Consider the following 21,631-nt stretch of genomic DNA (forward strand, 5'->3'; position numbering starts at 1 on the left):
TCCATTTTTAGTACCTGTTATATCACCTCGTATCACCTTTGACACCATCTGATGTGTTTGTGACACAATGCGACGCAGCAGTTGGACAAAACAAATGATTATCATCTTAAAATGCACTATTCCTGTAGTTAGTAGAGATGAGAATGAGAAAAAAACGTCGCTGCTGCTGCTGTGATAAACACACAGGCTGAAGCGCTGACGGACTCACAATCACAATAGCCGCTTAAATATCCATGTGTTTTACTGTAATGTGCAGTTTTTTGGCTGAAAACAATAACAACAGTGTCTGGATGGCAAAAGAAAATCGCTTTAGTGATCACTGATTAACCTCAAAGAGCGAGGCATGAAGTCTGCGTCTACAGACACGCCCACTCATGAATATGCATAAGTAGGCCCCAAAACAGCATGTGTTTTTTAACTGCTCTGAAAGTCACATTTCAGAGGGCTAAAACTCCAGAAAACAGGCCAGTTTTGGAAAATGAACCTCAAATACGATGTTGTAGAGGTTCTTAGAACGAATGGAGATGAGTGAAAAATAGCATAATGCTGGACTTTTAAAGATAATTCAGTATATAGATAAACCAAAGAGCGCTCACAAATCATTTTTTGGATTATGGACTATCGTCTTAAAGCGACTATTTCTCTGGTCAGTAGAGTTGAGGAGGAAGAGAAAGCAACTGTTATGCTGCGTTCACACCAATCAGACGCTTGTCACCAGCGTCGAAGATGCTCGGGACGGACGTCCAAACAAGTTGGGAAGAGAGCGCGTCGAGGGGAGGGGCTTCTCTGTTGCCAGTGGTGTTCATACAATGGATGATATTGTGGTGATCAATTGCGTTCATATTTCACCCGGTGACTGTGAAGTGGTGGGGAACATTGTGTTGAGAAGGCAGTGTCTCCGGTTGGATGTATTTTGGTGTGACTCAGTGTGTGCACTTTGATGAGAAGTGTTGTTGAATGGAGAATAAAGTTGGGAGTTCCTTGCTGAAATGCCTGTTCATCGACTCTACATCATTGAGAGAGCGGCTTGGCTTTATTTGCACCTCGGAGCCGTTTCCGCGCTCGGACGAGAGTCGCTTTCAGTTTGACAACCGCTTACCAGCATCGGCGCTCGCATCTCCTACCTCCTATCTCACATCTAGCGCGTCCACCATATATTGTTTATGTAAACCTGACATTGTTGACGTGTTGGAAGCGTTTGGTGTGAACGTACCATTAGTGCTGCTGCTGCTGCTCCTGTGAAAAACACACACGCTGAAGTAGTTTGTGTTCGCGTGTTTACACCTACTCATGCATATGCATGAAGGCCCAAAAAACAGCCTGTTTTTAGAAGCACTCTGAAAGTGACTAAAACTCCAGAAAACATGCGAGTTTGGGAAAATAAAGTGCAAATACTATGTTGTTGGGGCTCTTAGAACAATTGGAGATTGGTGAAAAATAGCATCATACTGGACCTTTAAGACATGGGGCAAAACTGACCCGTTATCATAAGAGATGCTAACAGAAAGCTAACACATGAGGAAGTTAAGTTTTATGGGGTTATTTATTTCAGGCTCGGTAATTATGATTAATTGTAATTGAACTTTAGTAATTGAGAACATAATTGTGATTCAGTTTCAGGGGGAAAATAATAATTGTAATTTTAATTGTTGTAATTGGAAAAAATGCTGGTCATCGTAATCATAATGGAGTTGTAATTGAACATGGATAATTGAAGATGTAATTGTAATTGAAAAATGTAATTGACCCCAACCCTGGTGTAGATACTCCTATATACACCTGTCTTTCAGTAGATAGTGTATACACATACAGTATATATGTATTTGCTGCGCTTGTGTTGCAATGCTAAGCTCACCTCATGCTGCGTCATGTCTCCATTGACAGAGCGAGCAGGCACCCACTGAGGTCACCCACAGCAGAGCCCCAATAAGAGACTCCACAAGGGACAACACTGCATCTTTTCACACACAGCGGCAAAAAAGCGAGGTCCGACATTCTGCCTGCATCCACCACTCCCCGCCCACATCCAGTCCTCCCAGAGCGGATGTGGGTGGATACTGCTGTCATGAACCTCTCTCTCTCTCTCTCTCTCTCTCTCTCTCTCTCTCCCTCCTTTTCTGTGCCTGCATCTGAAGCCTATTCATTTTTCTCTATGTGCTTCGCTTTCTTCAAATGTTAGCCTCATAAAGCCACAGTCAAGCCTGTCACAGCATCACATCACACTACAGTTTAACAAAAAAACAGTGGTAAACACATGCAGCTGTGTTTCTCGTGCTGTCCTTCTATCAGGTAGACAAAGATAGGCAGGCCTGCCAAACAGCTACAGTGTGAGCTTTGATCCGTTCTTCTGTCGTAACGCAGGTTGGCCTTTATCATGACCAACAAGCAGAAGACGGAGGCTCTTCCAAAGAGAACCGCAACATCTACAGCGAATCCATGCCCAGGCGGGTGGGCAGCTTCTACAGAGGTGGGTTTTGTCTGAAGTTGTGGCCTCTATCTGGTTTTTGTGGGTGTTTTTTTTTCTTTTGCTGCACCGTGCAAGGATTTCTCATCACCCTCTGCCTGAGTTGGCTTAGAGGAGAAAAAAAAATTGTCGAAAAATATGATTGATCAAGTCACTACAACTGTAGGCGTGTGTTATGGGCCTTTTTTTTCTAACTGCGCAATGTGTCACAGGACAAAGAATTAACACAATGTAGTCGTTTGCTAGCTTTTGCGCAAAACTATGAAGTAGTTTCTCCTTAATGTCCTTCATGTTTCATATTTGAACAAAGACAGTGTTTCAAATATATATATTAGTTGCTCTGTCATTTAAAAAAATCTATGCTTCAGCATGTGGAAAGGTCATTTTATATTAGCTTTCTTTATGTGGACACGACTTTATGAAACAGAGCAGCAGTCAAAATATGTGAGGATTGTGTCAAATTACACCCCTTTAATTTGCCTACCCTGTCTCCTTCAGTCACTTTAAACCAGTGGTTGTTAACCTGGCTTTGATTGAACATAGGTTAGGAAAGATAGATGACAAATAAAATAAATAAAAATAAATTACAATCTAAAATTTTAAATTTAGATATTAATTTATAAAAAAAAAATAAAAAGCATTTTGGACAAAGCAAAAAATTAGCCCAGGTTTACCTGTTTGTCCAAAGAAAATATATTCCTGTTTTGAAGAAATCTTATTTTATTTTTCCAACCAAACGAAGGGTTCAGTGAATGCACCTCCAATAAGGTTAAGAACCACTGCTCTAAACCCAACCTGGCAACATAGCTTCTGCAGTGGTTCACTCTCCTGTTTCTACTGTTTTGATACTTGCTGTCAAGTGTTTTTCCCCTGAGAAAATCAAGATTTGGTTCGTTATTATTATTTTTTTTTTCATTTTAATTAGGTCCAATTTGTTTATTTATTGTATATACAGTAAGATAAAATAGAAAATAGAATTGTCTGAAAAGGAGGACACATTTAAACTTTGGGCATAAGGTTGACAGGCCTTTAGAAACCAAACAGACTGTCCATAAAGCTGGAACAATGCCCTGCTGTGTTAAGTGACTCGTTCCCACAGACAGCTTCCCGTTGGGCTTCTGACACTAACTAAAGCAGAGGCACAGAAGCATATTTCCCTCTGTGCCTTTCAACAAAACTGTAACCAAAGACAGAAAAAGTATTAAAATTGGAAACAGAAAAAATTGCATCTAATTGTATGAAAATGGAACCTGTAAAAAAGTAAGACGTCCAATTTTAACACAGTGCTTACCATTCTGTTAATGTGATACAATGGGAGGTGGTTAAGTGTTCTTGGTTTCCTGTAGTGTAGGTGTACTTGAAGTGAGTGCTGCCCTGTCAGACTGATGGAAACTAAGCTGTAGCACTGTGTGCAAATGCACATGCAGTTGGAATAAATTCCTTAAGGTTTTGGTAGTTTTTTTTTTTCATAACAAAAATTAAATATTTTGTAGGAACTTAGGGGAAAACCTTGATGCTCCAGACAGGAAGTAAAAATGGGCCTATGCTTGCATTTGCTAAAAATACAAATACATTTGTAATAAAGTGAAAAGTAGAGAACTATCAAATGTGCGTGACAACTGAATGTGTTTACTTAAAACTTTTAATATGTGAGACCTTCATAGAATCATTATTAATATTGTTAATAGCAGTCCCTATTATTTTTTTTGACTTACTGTATGTATTTGTTAACAGTAGCAGACGTTTGTGACGCAGCTCATAAATATTCATATCAGCTTTTATGGAGGCAGTACATTAAAATTAGCATTATATGCACACATGCACACATGAGAAAGGTTGTGTGCATGTGTCTGCCTTTAGGCTTGTGAATGTCTATTTGAGTTTTAACTTCACAGATTAAGAGTGAACTAGCCACATACTATGACATGAAACATTTATCTTAAATTAGATGTACAAATTATAATATATTTCTATTTATTTTTTAACTTTAAGTTTAATAGATTATGACATTGCAGAATGTATCGTATTTGTATTTGTCACTTGATATGATGTGAGGGCTTTCTTGCTTCAGTTATTGCCGCCTGACATGGAATGTAACGGCTGTTATGTTACAATGCGTTGATGTGTCCGAGTGAATAAACAGTGTGTTGACATGTGTGTTGTGTGTTTGTGGAACAGTCCCGTCTCCACGGCCCGACAATTCCTTTCATGACAGCAGAGGTCAGAGTCGGGGCTCGGGTTTGTCTGGAGACGGCGGCGGAATGACAAGTCACCCCAAACGTCAGCCTGCGTTCGACCCCTGGTAACTTCACTCTCCCAACTTACAGTTCAAAATAGTTTGATTGATTTACCAAAGAGCATCTTTGAGTCGGCTTTAGAGCAATGAGGATTATGCACGCCAAAGACATAGGCGGAGTTTGAGATTCTTGTCTGGAGGGGCAAAAGAAAAAATAGAAATAAATATATGGATTGTCTTGAGATTCGCGCCAACCACAATGTGTGTAACATATACAATTATGCAAAAATTATCAGTAACATAATTGATGATGTTGACTACAAAAATTTGTGTTGACAGGTCAATTATTTTGTCAAACTTGGAAAAAATGGCAACATTAAAAGTGGTCTCAAAATCTTCCTCAGACATTCAAAAAACCAATGAATCCCAGCATTTTGTCCTAAACATAGCATAACTGCTATGAAAAATTATTATCACCTTAAATGCACTATTCCTGTAGTTAGAAAAGCAGAGGAGGAGAAAGTGAGTGTATGCGAAGCCGGGTGACAGGGGAGACATAGAGCTGATCACTTCTCCAGCACTTATCATTAACAGCGCCACTTTTACGGTATAAATGATCAACTAATGGAGTTACTAATGGATGAGTTCACTCAGAATGTAAGCTTATTCAATAAGTTAACCGCTTAAATTTTGTCCCGGTAAGTTGCAGCTGCATCCGTGTCACTGTAGCGGAGCGGGAGGGACAGGCTGCTGCTCTACACTCTACGGAGCAGGGAAGGGCGAGGTCTATGCAAATCCAGGGACACACCCCCCAAAACAGAGCACTCTCACTGAACTCGTTGTTACAGGGTATTTTGACCAAACACCAGCACAAATATGTCATTTAGACCACAGGGAACTGTTTTAAAAGGTGAACATTTTTCATAATATGTCCCCTTTAAAATATTTGTATATTATGTACATTATATTAAGAATTGTATTTTTCTAAATCCATCCATTCATTTTCTGACCTGCTTGCTCTTTGGGAAACCTAATAAAACAAGGTTGGATTGAGAGAAGAGTGAATATAAAGGTATAGTGAGTAATGAGTAGCTAGTTCACATAGGAGATTTTATAGTATAGACTGGGCATGTCTTAACTGCTCCAGGAGCCCCGCCCATAATCATGGCATTTTTTGAATTTCCCTCAAGTGGCAGGTCAGGAGAAAGAAGGGGTTTATTTACTCTAAGTTAAGGTATAACACATGCTTGGGCACAAGATCTACAGGAAACACCTAAAGTACTACCTGTTCTTTGTGATATAAAGAGTGTGCCTCTAGCTCTCAGCTCCTTAATTTGTTGTTGCTGTGGGTGGAAATATTCTACTAACACAATCGATTTGATACAGTAACTAGTTCAGCAGAGACGTCAAGTTTAATAGTGTTAGTTCTGTTTCCAGGACTGGCCCAGATACTGTGGTATTAAACACCTCTGAGCCATCCAAAGAGAAGGAGAAGCAAGGCTTCTTCAGAGCAATAAAGAAGAAAAAGAAAAAATCCCAAATGGTAAGAGACATGTTCTGTTTTGCTCGTAACACCAATCATCAAAACATTGTTGTTTTAACTTGTTCGTCTTCATGCCTTATCTTGCCATGTGCTTTTCTAATGTTTAATTGTTTCCCTTTTGTGCTTTTACAGTACCTTCCAAATGCTTTGTTATGTCGCTGTGTTGACCATTTTTCCCTGTGCCCCGAGTCATGTGCCTCTTCATTACAGATGGAAGTCCCTGAGGGAGGACCTCCTGTCATCAAGAAATCTCTATTCCCTCTCTTTAGCCCAAAGAGTAACATAAAGCATAGCTCCTCCATGAGAGTGCTTCCCCCACTGTCTGTTCCTATGGTACATGTTGTTTTACACTATCCTACTCACCACAATATCACCCACGGTGAGCGCTTTTACAGCAGTGTTTTTCAGTCACAGCATATGATATGCATTAAAAACAGTCCAGCATTGCATATTTTCCACCACAACGCAGCCTTATTGTGCTGACTACTGCAGCATGTTAATAACATGGAGGAATCTTTTTTTTTTTTACTCCACACCAAATGCGTCTAAATCGTCAACAGCATCAGGTTTACATAGACAATACAGTATGTGGTGGACGTGCTTCTAAGGAGCGTCAGAGGTCCCGCGTCGCGTCCCACGCCTCCTGTGCGGTGCATTTTGAAGCTTTTTGTGCGGCGGACGCTTTTGACGTGCGTCCAGCGCCTCCAACGCGGCTGACGCTGGAGTTGTGATTGGTGAACTTTTGGGGCATATCGCAGCGCGTCAACCAAATAGGGAGCATTCCACAACCATGAATAATAATGAATAAAGAATAATGAGAAGGAAAAAAACACTAACCGGAGGCGGAGACAGATGGACAGGTGCTCTTCTGCTGGAATAGAGTGCCTGTAGTTGGTGTCCTGGTAGGAGATGCGAGCGCTGATGCGGGTCAGCAGGTCGTCAAACTAGGCAGGGGAGAGAGGGAAGTAGCACTAAAAGCGACTCTCGTCCGAGCGCAGCTCTTTTGAATCCAGAAACGGCGCCGAGGCACAAATAAAGCCAAGCCACTCTCTCAATAATGTAGAGCCGATGAACGGGAGTCGGAGGCGGCGTGTTCAGCCAGAAACTCCAAACTTTATTCTCCATTCAACCACACTCTAACATCACAATGCACACACTGAGTTACACCAAAATACATCTGACCGGAAACACCGCCTTCTCAACACAATGTTCCCCACTACTTCACAGTCACTGGGTGAATTATGAGCGGAACTGATCGCCACAATATCATCCATTGTATGAACACCACCGGCAACAGAGAAGCCCCTTCCCTCCTTTCCCAACTTGTTTGGTCCCGAGCATCTTCGACGCTGGCGACAAGCGTCTGCATTCAATGAGCACAAGCATCCAACTACGTGCGAGAGGCGTGATTTTGATGCCTGAAACGCGTTTGGTGTGAACATACCTAAAGTTATATGGAACCAGAAACTTTTGCAAAATAAGTAGGAACAACAAATCTCTCATGGATCATAACCAAAGTGGTTGAAAGTCACTGCCTTGAAGCATGAGCCTCACTATTATATCCAAACCTTGCTTTCAGCTGATTATTTCATGGTGAAGCTTGGTTCTTTTGGTTAACAGCTCACTCACAAATATATACACACAAACGTAAATATATATACACTACTGGTCAAAAGTTTTAGAACACCTTAATTTTTCCAGCTATTTTTTGCAATTCAAGTCATGCAAGTCCAATGAATAGCTTGAAATGGTACAAAGTAAGTACTGAACAGCCAGAGGTAAAAATAAAAAAAGGTTTGGTTACCCAAAACTGAAAATGTACATTTCAGAATTATACAAATAGGCCTTTTTCAAGGAACACGAAGTGGGTTAACCATTTTTAGATGTTCTGCAGCAGTTAAGGTTGAATCAGCCTTGAAAGCTGGTGCTACTAATTCGTACAGGTGTTCCAACTTTTCTTGGTTATTTACAACCCCCTCTGTCTGCATAAAAGCAGTGTTGGAACACACTGTGGTACCAGACCCTCATGAGCATCAGGTGAACAGTATTTTTCATGGATTCCATGATTCCTTTTTCAACTCAAATTGCTTATTTGTTCTATGCCTTCATTGTGCAATGACACAATAAAGTGAATACCTTTCAGTAAAAAACTGGAAAAAGTGTGGTCCTCTAAAACTTTTGACCGGTAGCATGTGTCCTCTCCAAAAGTATTGGAACGGCAAGGTCAGTTCCTTTGTTTTTGTTGTATACTGAAGACATTTGGGTTTCAGATCAAAACATGAATATGAGACAAAAGTTCAGAATTCCAGCTTTTATTTCATGGTATTTACATCTAGATGTGTTAAACATCTCAGGACAGAGCACCTTTTGTTTGAACCCACCCACTTTTCAAGTGAGCAAAAAGTATTGGAACAGATATTAAATTGCATTCTTCATTTGAAATGCTTCTTCAGGCCTTTACCGCAGCCTCTTTCAGTTCTTGTTTGTTTCTTGGGGTTTCTCCCTTCAGTCTCCTCTTCAGGAGGTGAAATTCATGCTCTAATGGGTTAAGGTCCAGTGATTGACTTGGCCAATCTAAGACTTTCCACCTTTTCCCTGATGAAGTCCTTTGTTGTGCTGGTAGTGTGTTTTGGGTCATTGTCTTGTTGCATGATGAAGCTTCTCCCAATTAGTTTGGATGCATTTTTCTGTAAATTGCCAATGGTTTTGTAGACTTCAGAAGTTATTCTGCTGCTACCATCATGAGTTACATCATCAATAAAGACTAGTGAGCCCGTTCCAGAAGCAGCAATGCAAGCCCAAGCCATGACATTACCTCCACCATGCTTCACAGATGAGCTTGTGTGTTTTAGATCATAAGCAGATCCTTTCTTTCTCCATACTTAGGCCTTTCCATCACTTTGGTAGAGGTTCATCTTGGTCTTATCAGCCCCTAAAACGTATGTGGCTCCTCTCTGTACTTCTTTGCAAAATCCAATCTGGCCTTCTGATTCTTTTTGCTGATGAGTGGTTTGCATCTTGTGGTATAGCCTCTATATTTCCTCTCTCAAAGTCTTCTTCGAACAGTGGATTGTGATACCTTCACCCCTGCCTTGTGGAGGTTGGCAGTGATGTCACTGACTCTTGTCTTTAGGTGTTTCTTCAGAGCACTCACAATGTTACTGTCATCAACTGCTGTTGATACCTCTGGCCAACCTGTTTGATGTCTGTTGCTCAGTACACCAGTAGTTTCTTTCTTTTTCAGAACATTCCAAATTGTTGTATTGGCTATACCCAATGTTTGTGCAATAGCTTTGATCAATGTTCCCTTTTCTCTCAGCTTCAAAAATGGTTTGCTTTTCTCCTCTCTGGTCTTCATGTTTGCTTAACAACAAATGCAGCTTTCACAGGTGAAACCCAAAGCCAAAAACAAGAACAATTTAATGTTTAAGCAATCAATCTAAAAGGCAACACCTGAAGCAACTAGAAATACCCATCAGTCACATGTTCCAATACTTTTGCTCACTTGAAAAGTGGGTGGGTTCAAACAAAAGGTGTTCTGTCCTGAGTTTTTTAACACATCTAGATGTAAATATCATGAAATAAAAGCTGGAATTGTTTATTTATGTTTTGATCTGAAGCCCAAATGTCTTCAGTATACAACAAAAACAAAGGAATTGAAATTGCCATTCCAATACATTTGAAGGGGAATGTACATACACTGTATACACACCTGTCAGATCAATCTTTTATCGATAGAAGCTAAATAAATGATGTTAACTGATTGGAAAATATTTGGTTTTCTCTTGCTTTCTGTCTGATTGATTTAAGTTTCATATTTCTCACCACGACAAATGTTATTAGAACCCATTTGTATAGTGTAGTTAAGTGCTGCACATTGGCAGATTATCTTGATGAAAGCCTAAAGACTTGGCTTTACCCCTGTTAAAAAGTTAAAGCAAACTGGAATACATTGTACAGAGAATATGATCCCTCTCCCATCAGATATCTGATATAAGGTTAGTCAGAGACATTGTTATCCCTTACCTTTTCTTGCAGGTAAATGAATGAGTCTGACAGGTGTTTTTTTTATGTATGTGATTTCTGATCTGTCAATTATAATGTCATAGCCAGTCCTAACAGCATGTTTCTGCTTATGAGTTTAGGATGAATTAGGCTGCTCTGCCTCCAGTTAGGAATGTTGGATAAATTACATTAATTTGTCTGCCTCACATTAACCAATTTCTGAGATCAAATGACAAAAAATAGTTAAAACGCAACCTCCTTTCAAAATCAAACTGCCTGTGACAGTAGTGGTTTTAGCATGAAACAGGTGTGTGAGAGTCTTTCTTAACTTTTCTATTTATATGTGGCAGTTTGGGAAGGGGAGGTGCTGATGACAGAGTGCAAATAAATGCAATCTGGCCAGGAGAAACAGGCAGTCTGAAACAGAGTTTGTAGAAAACAGTGTGATCTGCTTGCAGCTGAGATATGTTTTAAATAATCAGTTTATTGGGTGCTATTTTGGGCAGCACAGCACGGTGCACCATTATTCAAGGGGTGCATCTGAATAGTCCCTCCTATCCACTTTCCTTAATCCCCGGAAGTGTTTAAGTGGCGGCCATGATAAAAAGCGTTCCAATTCTCTAAAAGCTAAGTAAAGGAGGCCAATGATACCTTTATAACCTCCTTTAGCCTAGGAAACACTAATGCATCCTTTAGTAAAGGAGACCAGATAATGCTGGCCCACAATCCTTATGACGACAACATTTAAAGGGACCCACTCATCCGAGCGTTCACGGAAACTCACGATGACATAAAACAGAGCACTTTGTCGTTCAAGAAAAAGGTATCAGAGACATTTTTAGTCACATTATATTTTATTCAACATATTTTATTCACCTTGGAATGCTTTGTGTGGTTATACATTTGTATTCCTACAAGATTATGTAGGCCTATATCTGGTATAAATGTCACAATTTCATAAAATCATACTTATTTTGGATTAATGTTGATTTCTGAGTGGAAGGTGAGTGTGAGCAACCATTGTCAACGTGACTTTCTTGTAGTTTCACTTTTGTTCCTCGTAGCCTGGTAGCCTCTTTTTCTTTGATTTACATTCAATTCTTGTGATATGATTAAGATTATATCAGTGGAAAGTGTTATATATGTGCTTTTAGTAGTACATTTTCAGAAATGTATAGTTTTTTTCACCACGGCAGACGTCACTAACCTTCGCCGTCGTCTGATTATTACGTCATCAAGTGGAAGTGCGTCTCATTGTCAAAACAACGTGATGGCCTTTCCCTAACTCCTTTAGGAAGTCTATTAACACCTTTCCTTGACCCTGTTACATCATCCACGGGGTTAAGGAAAAGTGGATAGGAAAGGAGATAGGAGGGACTATTCAGATGCAGCCACCTGTGCCATTTGTTGTAACCACAAACTGTCATTTCTCAATGAAACCCTAAACATCTGCTAAGCTAGAACATTTAAGGGTAGAGTGAACAGGGAGCGTCTGAAAATAAAAATCCACAACTTCACTCTACTATATTGTTTTGCTCTGGCAATCATGTAAATTGTTTAACAGGCCACAACAGCTATTCCTGGATGAAATGCTTTTAAGAAATCTTATTGATTATTAATTTATTGATATTTGCCACAACTGTAATTCATTAGCAATCGCTCTAATACCCTGAAAACCACACACAATCTTTATTAAGTACCTCTGCAACTACTACTGCCACCAATATGGAACAGTGAAGTTATTGATTTCATTACTGATTCTTTCTGTAGTATTTTCTGAGTATATGGAGGTGTAGGTTGTGCTTGTCCGCATTTTAATTGTGGGATATCCATACGAGAAATTGGAGTCTGTTACAATCAACTGAAAGATGAGACAGCTTGTTAAGTGCAGCATGATGCTGACATCTGCTGCCGTGTCCTGGGTAGAATCACTGCGTGGTAAAAACACAGACGTTTAAAAACGTGTTTGTGCAGGTGAAAACTAGCATCGTGTCTGCGATCTGAATTTGAGCACACAGGCGCTGAATGCAAAGCACAGCACAAAACTGTGCTTCAGATCACCAAAATAGCACCTATTTTCTTAGTAAGACAAAAAAAACAAGCAGAGCAGTCTATTCTCCCCCTCAGACCAACAGATGCATGTTATGTCACCGATAACAGAATGTTCACATTAAGAGGACAACAAGAGACGCAACGATGTGTCACATTTTGAATTTTTATTAGGATTTAAGCAGACTGAACATATGGAAGGTCTGCAGGCCAAATGTGGTCCGTCTGTGGATCATGTGCATGGTGCACCATATAATAAAATAATACTGCAAGTTTGTTAGTTGTAAAATAGGCTATAATGAAGTATTATTGAAATAACCATTATTTCTTTTTTCTTAAAAGAAGAAAATATATATTTAAAGCATTCTGGTCTAGTCCAAAACTGGAATAAATGTGACACCCTTGGTTTGAGGTGAAGAGGTAAAACATTTGCAATAATCCAGATGTTTAGATTGTTTCTTGTTTTCCTCAACAACGTAAGGTTTCAGTGTGAAACATGAGGTTTGGAGAAATTGATTTTATGTGGCTCTGCTGTCAGGTTTCTAATGAAACAATGGATGCAGTCCTCCACAAGTCGTCCAGGTCCTCGAGTCACCAGAGCAGCCGGCACCGGACACGAAGCAAGAGTAGAGACAGAGATCAGGACCGAGACAGAGACAAGGACTGGCCTCCTGAGAAACTGTCTGATTCTCATTCTCCAGTGAGGCTCACAGAACATCTCCTTATGTCTCTACCTTGCTGTGATTGATTAACATGGACTTTCATGTCTCCCTTAGAGCCAACCACTGAAGTCTCTACGGAAACTCCTGCACCTTTCATCTTCCTCCTCCAATCAGACGCCTCCCTCAGACATGCGCTATCAACCATTGCCCAATCCAGCCCCCGTTCAAGGTGGCTTCTCTGAAAGCCGGGGTCACTCAGGGGTCACTACCCCTCAGCTAAAGAGCCGACAGGCGGCGTACCCGCTGCCAACCCAGCTGGAGTCCGGATGGCACACCTCTGCCATGGGTCGCCCTGAGGGGAACCCCTACCCCGAGCAGATGATGGGCCAAAACGGGCATGGCTTTGGACGCCCATCCAGATCTCGTTTACCCAACCTTAATGACCTGAAAGAGACGGCCCTGTGATTTGCAATCACCTGTCAGCCCCCTGCAGACATTACTGATCCATATGTTAGCCGTCTCACACACACACACACACACACGCACGCACACACACACAATTAGCAGGCCTTTAACACTGCTTGCATACAGGCCAAAATGCCTTTTACTGTCTTAATTTTTTAAATCCTCCATGTTTGATAAACTTTATATTGTTAATCTTGTAATTCTAAAATATATATGTGTATGTATAGTTCTATAATTGTATTATAAAGCATATATATATAGCAAATTCAATAGACATATATATTATATGTTTATTATATATGGATATAGTGTAGATTTTAAGTGTAAGTATTTTTGTTAGTATTAAACATATAAGTTTTACTGCTTGATAAATACTTAGGCTAAAACTATGGCTTTGAAAAACAAATAGTGACAATAGAGGTCAGTAACTTGTACTTTTCTGCCACTGGAGTGGAACTGTGCTTACAGAGAAACTCCTAGATACAACCATGGCCAGTGCAGTCCTGTTTCTTTAACTATCGCTTGTACTATGTGCATTTTCTCTGAGGTGGCACTGACAATCTAAGAGCTCGGGTTTGGTCATTTCGGTTTCTAATGTTCTAATGCATTGCAGGTGGGTAAGTAGAATGGTAATCAGCAAAGTTGTTTCCATCTGTGAGGTTAAGGGTTTGTCGATTTCACACAGTTTGCATGTTCTTTAATAGTGGGTGTGTCTAAGTAGGCTGTAGGAGTGAATGTGATGGATCTCAGTCAACATGGATTGTTTTCATTGGTTTAAGATGGATGGATGGATGGATAATTAACCATTTAATAATTCACAATAAATAATCATTTTCAATAAACACCTTCCTACTACAAACCTGCATTACCCTCTAGGAATTAAAGATGCACTGCAGTTTATATTGTAACTGGCTATGCACAAACTCACAGACTTTTTCCTTGTTTTTTTCTTTGATTGTCACTTTTATTTTATAAGTGAGGTTTTTTCTTTTTTTATTCAACATAATATTGGTGATATAATGATTTAATCAGTATTATTGATCAATTATTAGTGAATGAAAGGATCATTTATGGGCAGCTTGACTGGAGATGCCAAAAACACCTTGGACCTTTATGTGTGGAGTTTGCATGTTCTCTGAGCCCTTGCATGGGTTTGCTCCTCCTGGTACTCTGGCTTCCTCCCAAAGTCCAAAAACATGTATTCGGTTGATTGATGAACCATTATTTGTCTGTTGAACTGAATAGAAGTGAATGTTTGTGTCTGCATATGTTGGTCCTTTAATTGCACACGTGAAGTGTCTTAAAATGCCTTTTTATTATGGACAAATGTAAATTAAAGTAAAACCTAAACTGGTTGATTCCCAGTCATGACACTGAATATGGGAAGCATGTGATCAATAACAAAATTAAACTGTTAGGATTTCTCATGAGCAACTTAAATGCTCTGCCTTGTTTATTTAAGTTATTCAAAGTGTGAATAAGTTGGCAAAAGTGCACAAATTAAATTTTTCTCCTATTGTTTTTGAAAAGTAATATTTTTTAGCAGGTAGAGAAAAACAAAAGCCATGTGAGCTAAACTAGTGCATATTTTACTTCTTTTTTTTTTTTTTTTTTTTTTTTTTAACATACTATAACTTGATTACAAAGCCCTAAAATCTTATTGGCTATTTTATTATTTTATATGTTGATCCTAATAACTTAATTAATTAGTTAACATTAGACTTAAACACCTTTTTTACTTTCACCCTAATATATTCTGGGGATAAAAAAAATGACTTTTTAAAATTATTTTAATATTTTTAACAAGATTTATTAACTTTAATAAACTTTACCTCAAGTCCTTGCTAACCCGTAAACTAGTTATGATTGTTTGTTATATTATAAATTAAAGTTAATTATTAAATCATTAACTTTAACTTTCTTTTCTCATTTTGCTCATCAATAGTCTTTTTTTTTTCAATTAAATAATTGTTTGTTTTTTGGGCAAACCTTTCAGATATATCACTTTACTACTGTATACTCACTTTAATAACCACAATCAGACATAACATTATGACCACTCAGGCCATGTCAATATGCTATTTACATTCTAATGGCTGCTGCGAGACAAGAAATTAAAGTAGCAAGTTTTTTGTTTTTCTTTTTCTTTTTTGATAAAATTGATCAGGAAAATGATAAATCTTAATTACTTAGATCATAAAATTAGGGAGTTTGTGTGGTTTTGTTGGGAGTTATTGAATCGTAGTGTTCAATGTCATCAAACATGGTCTGAGGAAAGAAAAGCTGTGCACTGACCTGCTGATTGTTGCACTTACATTAACATTAAGATTTGTTTAATATCTTATTAAATCACCATCTTTCCCTTCATTTCTAAGAGTTGGTGTATAATTTTCTTAAGTTACATGTACTTGTAGATGGGAATCACTGCCTTATTATATCCTTAGCTGAGAGCAAAACAGCACCTATAAGTCTTGAAAAAGGAAACAGTAGGTGAGGAATATGCATTGGAACAGCTTTCTGTTGGATAGGATGTGCCATCAATGCCAGAGTGTCCTGGCAGGAATAAATAGTAAACATTTTCATGTTGCACTTTGAGGAAACCATGTGGCTCAGCAATATTGTTCTGACTGTACATTATTTCTCACGCGTATGTATCGTGTGCACAGTGTGTGAGGACTACATGTGGTCGTGTGCACACACACACACACACACACTGGGTTTCTCTCTCCATTACTGGTTTCTACTGAAAGAACACTGTGTATTATATTAATACAGATGTGTGGCAATATATTAATTAGTAAAAGTTTATAACAGGGTGTTCAGACGAAATGAGGTTTGTGCTTTTATTACAGACACCGATTGGTAGCATTGTCAGTGTTTATCTGCTTTTTGTTCCAATAGAGCATTTACATGAGACTGTAAACCCACAAAGGAGTGCTTAGCAGTTTTAGAATACTTACGTTTACATTATGTAACAGTTCATGAAATAAATTGAGCCAATTTGATGTGACTTCTTAACTGCAGTGTTTTTATTTTTAAAGTCTTGATTGTAAACCCTCTTACTTGTATTGAAGGGCACAAATTGCATTCATGCACACAGGCTGGTTTTCCATTTCACTTGTGCACACATTGAGTAGTAGCTGATTTAAGACAGGTTAACTGTGAACTACCAAAGACATTAACTGTGTCATCGTGCCCACATTAACATTATTATTTCTGTTTCCCCTCTTGGCAAAAGGCAGGTTGGCAGAGGGTGTAAATGGTAGATAGAAAGGATGCAGAGCTTCCTTCAGGTGCACTTGTTCATGCACATCAGCAGCTCCATTCTGATTGCAATTCGAGTGTGCCAGCCCAGTGGCAGCAGGCGGATGTAACGGGTCACTATTGGGGGGCGCAACAAGTTTTGAACTGTGGAAGATCGATCAGAGTTCCCGTAGAAGACCTGAAGAGGAAACAACAGAGGTGTAGTGATATATCCTACTCAAGTAGAGGTACTATTACTTGATTGAAACTGTACTCAAGTAGAAGTACAAGTAAGTGATACACAAAATACTCAAGTACAAGTAAAAAGTGTCTAAATTAAATAGTACTCAAAGTAAAAGTTACTACTAGTTACTTTCATCCCCCACGCTTATTTTTGGCAGTGGCTATCCGTACGGTTGCCGTATCAATATACCGACATTCTATCTGTACGCAGCACCTTTATTTGGCCAGTTTAGGTCACGTGACTCAAACTGAACCTTACCCTAAACCTAACCCTAATAATTGTTGCGATATTGGGTCATAACCAGTGACTTGCCGTGACCACTAGGGTTGGGTAGGCACGTTGCAAATCGAGACCACCAATGACAATTTCATATGTTTCTGCTGGCAAGTGTTAATTCAATTCAAATCAATTTTATTTGTATAAAGCAATTTCCAACAAAGTAATCTCAATGCGCTTATCAAAATATAAAATTCATAATAAGAAAGAAAAAACCCAATAAGATCCACATGAACAAGCATTTAGCCATCTAACAAAATCAACATCATAAACACCATTAAAGAAACTAAAACAATTATTTAATATAGCCTCCATACTCTCCCAACAAGATATATCTCATGACACGGCAGCACATCCATTGTTTGTGTTGGAAACACAGAAACACGGAGAAAATGACAACAACAACAACAACAACTCGGAACAGCCTCAGTGAGGAGCATCCACAAAGTCAATCCTTCCTTTTTTACCATTCACTGTAGAAAGTATGAAACATTTTCTGACCTTACCTTTGCTGAAGCTCTGGTATCTCAGGTGTTGGTCTCCATCTTTTAAAAGCTGTCGTTTTTCCTCAAAAAATAGTTTCTCTATCATCTCTAGTGCTGTCATCCTGTCTGTAGTGTTATCCCGCCCACTAGCTAGAGAACGTAGCAGCAGTCACATGGCATCAATTCACTAATGTACTGTGAACTTACATATAGCATTTAGCATAACACGGTTACGTCCAAAGGCAGCTCTCTACGCTGCCTTTGGACGTAGATGGAGATGGAGGCAGAGGAGCAACGTGCCTTTGGGAGAGGGCGTGGCCTCCCTCTGCCTTACAGCGGAGTTAGACTGTGCAGCTGTTCCAGGAAATAGCGCTCTTTAGTAATTTGGGCTATGAAACGCTCAAAATGCGAACACTTTCAAACTTATAGGTACCGTAGGCTATTGGAAATGGAAAAATAAATAATTTATAATTATATTGTAATTAAAACAAATCATCAAAATATCAATTCACCCTTGGGTAGCCACTGCCTACCTTGCCTACCCTGACGGCACGTCACTGGTTACAACCTAACCCTAACCCTAACCCTAAGACGCCACGTACTTGTACTTTGGTAACCGTACCAATAGCACCGGGGTTGTCCGTACGGCAACCGTACAAATAGACACTTTGTTTATTTTTGCTTAAAAAAAATCTTACCACCTTCTCTTGTCATTATGATATGAGCATTGTCATCAGCATGAATAAGGTGTCATGAAGGTTGTCATCAAGTGTTGTTCGCTAAATTATGACACTTTTGGAGCTATGTTGGCATTTTTTGGGTTAGGTGGAGGGATCTAGTGGGCTTAGGGTTAAGGTTAGTTGTTAGGGTTAGGGTAATAATGGGTTAGGGTAACGAACAACACTAAATGACACCCTTCATGACACCGTATTCATGCTAATGACATGTCATATCATAATAATATGTTTAAAGCTTCAAGTAAAGTTTTACCAAAAAATCCTATTGTTTGTCATTAGTTCAGAATAATACTCACTCGGTTGTTTCCCGTCTGGTCTTTGTAGTAAACCCAGTTGAGAGTCTCCACAGTCCGATACTGGATGCTGTACTTGGTAATCCACTCATCTGAATCACAGCGGCCCTGAGTCAGAATACCGGAGACCACATTCACCTCCTTCAGATCAATCTGGAGCCACTGATGCAGGTCATTGAACTTGGACAGCCACGCACACCTAAAATCAACCACACATTGTTCCTTGTTTTTGTTTTCTACATTTACCTTACCTTACACCGAGAATGTCATTGGTCTGCTGACAAGGGTGTACTCACCCAAAGCCTTGGTTGTTGAGGCGAGCTTTGTTGGGCATCCAGGACGAGTACCAACCATTGGACTGGTCCTGGTTGGAGCAGCTAATCTGGTCTGAGCTCACAGATCCAGACTCAAAGCCTAGAGCTCTGTGGTAAGGACATTCTGTAGAACACAGCGTATCTCTTTCATTCTTTTAAGAAACTAAACATTTATGCGAACTGATTAGATGTTTTCAGTCTGGTTAAAAAAATATAAAATAAATGAAAAATAGCCTGGGTTTCCCATTGTCAGTAAATGCAGCAGTGACTGGAGAAACCTCATGCAAATATTACATGACATTTATGTTCTAAAATAATGCCCATTATTATTTAGGCCTGTGAAGTCATAGATCAGGGGTCACCAACACGGTGCCCGCGGGCCCCAGGTAGCCCGCATGGACCATGTGAGGGGTCCTCAGGAGCTCTAGTCACTAATGAGCTCCTTCTAAAATCTGATTTACTTTCCAGGGTTAAAACAATATATGACGGATGTACTGTAGTTAGTAGAGTTAAATACTACTGCATGTGATGAAGTTTTAGTATTAAATTAACCATATTTGAATGTTTATTTTCATTGAAACATTGTGACAATTTTTTTAAGTGTTGCAGATTTGGTGTATGGGTTGTAGAATGTTATATATAATATGATATATAAGATATATATTTAAAATCTTAAGGTGGATTGTTTGTAAATAAGACATAATTGTTTTACAAATGTTACATGTACGATTAGTTAAAAGTTGTTTGTTAGTAACTAGTAAAATAGGAAGATGATCATTTTCTATAAAATGTAATGAAAATGAAACAATTGCATGAATTAGGAGAAATAAAATGTTCCATGTTGAAACTTAATCATTTCTTACCTTTTTAAGTTACTGCTAGCCTTCCTTATTGTCTTACCCTCTAATTAAAGTGAAGCTGTTATTACATTAAGGCAAAACAAAAGAGTTCAATTAAAAAATAAATGTAAATACTTCTAAATTGTATAAGTTCATGGTTTAGTGTTGTTTGCAATTATTATGACATTTTAAAGTATTGAGTGTCCTTCATAGCCTTCTCAGGTCCCATTATGTAGTATCGTATTAAGGCTCCCCTTAGTGTTAAGGAAGGTGTCCCATTATTTTTGAAAACTCTCTCACCACCTTTATCTTGAGTTACACTATAAAAGCTGATGATGAGTGCATCAAACTGATAATCTGGGCTTTCCTGCTCATATCATGTTGATCAGTTGAAGGTCCAGGACTATTTTAGACTCCCTAATCTGCTCATCACATCCCTGCACACGTAATGGGATTATCTGAGCTGTATTGACCAAAGGTAACCCCACCTGTGAGACGCTACGTTTATAAAACGTTTCAAGTTCTGCAGACCAAAGAACAACCAACATTGGGCTACTGATCCAGGTGCTCCAAGTGGAGGCCTTACCTGGCATGCAGTTCCCAGGATGACCCCTGGGCAGGAGAGAGGGGGCCGGTGAGCTCTGTGGGGGGATGATGGTGGCAGGGATGCGTGTTGGCGAATCGGGGGATTCACATTCACAAGTGCAGGCTTTGAAATTTTGAGTCCATTTCTCCTTCAGCTGCTGGTCCGACTGTAACACCTCTTCCTGGATCACCTCCTCCTCCTGCAGAACACACACACACACACACACACACACACACACACACACACACACACACACACACACACACACACACACACACACACGAGTCCTGAATCCAGAGTGTTCTCCAGGACATGAAGGCTCACACTTCCCTGATTCTTCCTATTTTTGCTTACCTCTTGTGAGTTGACCATCATCAGGGCTACACATCATCATCATCATCATCATCGTCATCATCATCATCATCATCATCATCATCATCATCATCAGGTGCATGAAAAAGGAAAGCAGATGGTTGGACTAAACAGGCACAGTTCAAACACAGGATAATCCATGTGCTAAATAAACAAGAACGTGTTTGCAGGTAATCCCAACAACACATCCCTGAAGCTTGTGAGTAACAAGAACTCTGCAACAACAGAGTGAGTTTGATTACATTTAGGAACACTGATCTTCCCAATGATCTAAAGGAGCTTCAGATGATCGTATACTATTGATGATGGACTTACGATGATAAAGAAGGAGGAGGAACAACACAGCAGCTCGACAAGCAGTGACCTCCATCTTCCTCTTCAGCTGTGCTGGAATGAGGTGCATGTGATGCTCAGTGCTACAGTGGGTAGGATTACTGTAATCCACAGGCCTGAAATGGTCGTATCTAACACTCCATTGGCCCTGAAACATCTCCAATGGCCCTTCATTTGTAATGCACTATCTACTTAATGTGTCAGACACTGGTTCTCATCTGTTCTGGCTTTAGAACCCAAAATGACCTTGACGACCTTGTATTATAATAGGTGTTTAATGAACATATTTGCATAATACAAATTATAATCATGAGCCTTAAAAACCCTAAAATACCAACTGTGAAATACAGGCAAATCAACATTTAATGTCCTCTTAAAATTGCTTCATTGCTTCATTCTTTGACTGTAAATGTTAAGGTTGTCTGCCAGCAGGGTTAGGGTCAATTATATTTGTTATCGTGTAATTGATAATTAATTGCAATTAT

The 21,631-nt window shown here is 39.3% G+C and overlaps 2 protein-coding genes across 6 annotated transcripts in view; one reads left to right on the forward strand and one right to left on the reverse strand.

The window, feature by feature from the left end:
* Positions 1-20,697, forward strand: part of LOC114462590 (cyclin-dependent kinase-like 5) — a 76,299-nt gene extending 55,602 nt beyond the window's left edge. For 2 of the 5 annotated variants that reach the window (XM_028445535.1, XM_028445539.1), the window contains 7 exons: positions 1,885-1,986; positions 2,362-2,467; positions 4,643-4,766; positions 6,138-6,243; positions 6,454-6,576; positions 12,836-12,997; positions 13,074-16,434. In XM_028445535.1, coding sequence (XP_028301336.1) covers positions 1,885-1,986; positions 2,362-2,467; positions 4,643-4,766; positions 6,138-6,243; positions 6,454-6,576; positions 12,836-12,997; positions 13,074-13,424 — 1,074 coding nt within the window. In that variant the 3' untranslated portion in view covers positions 13,425-16,434. Of the gene's footprint in view, positions 1-1,884; positions 1,987-2,361; positions 2,468-4,642; positions 4,767-6,137; positions 6,244-6,453; positions 6,577-12,835; positions 12,998-13,073; positions 16,435-20,647 lie in introns of those variants that run through there. The other 3 variants (XR_003673982.1, XM_028445538.1, XM_028445537.1) reach the window with 3 other exon arrangements.
* Positions 16,714-20,816, reverse strand: LOC114462200 (retinoschisin-like). Its single transcript, XM_028444898.1, has 5 exons — positions 20,796-20,816; positions 20,442-20,640; positions 18,999-19,140; positions 18,706-18,901; positions 16,714-16,866 (listed from the first exon to the last, which is right to left on the reverse strand). Exons 1-5 carry the CDS (start codon positions 20,814-20,816, stop codon positions 16,714-16,716), a joined length of 711 nt encoding a protein of 236 aa, XP_028300699.1.
* Positions 20,817-21,631: the final 815 nt, after the last annotated feature.

This window comes from Gouania willdenowi, chromosome 4, assembly GCF_900634775.1.
Source record: "Gouania willdenowi chromosome 4, fGouWil2.1, whole genome shotgun sequence".
NCBI lineage: Eukaryota > Metazoa > Chordata > Actinopteri > Blenniiformes > Gobiesocidae > Gouania > Gouania willdenowi.

What these genes read in the sequence shown, in the direction of transcription:
- LOC114462200 (XM_028444898.1), bottom strand. Translation starts at nt 20,816, where the DNA reads ATGATGGTCAACTCACAAGAG. An exon ending in TGATGGTCAACTCACAAGAG is followed by an intron (nt 20,641 to 20,795) that starts GTAAGCAAAAAT and finishes TGTGTTCTGCAG; the next exon opens with GAGGAGGAGGTGATCCAGGA. An exon ending in TCCTGGGAACTGCATGCCAG is followed by an intron (nt 19,141 to 20,441) that starts GTAAGGCCTCCA and finishes TGTGTTCTACAG; the next exon opens with AATGTCCTTACCACAGAGCT.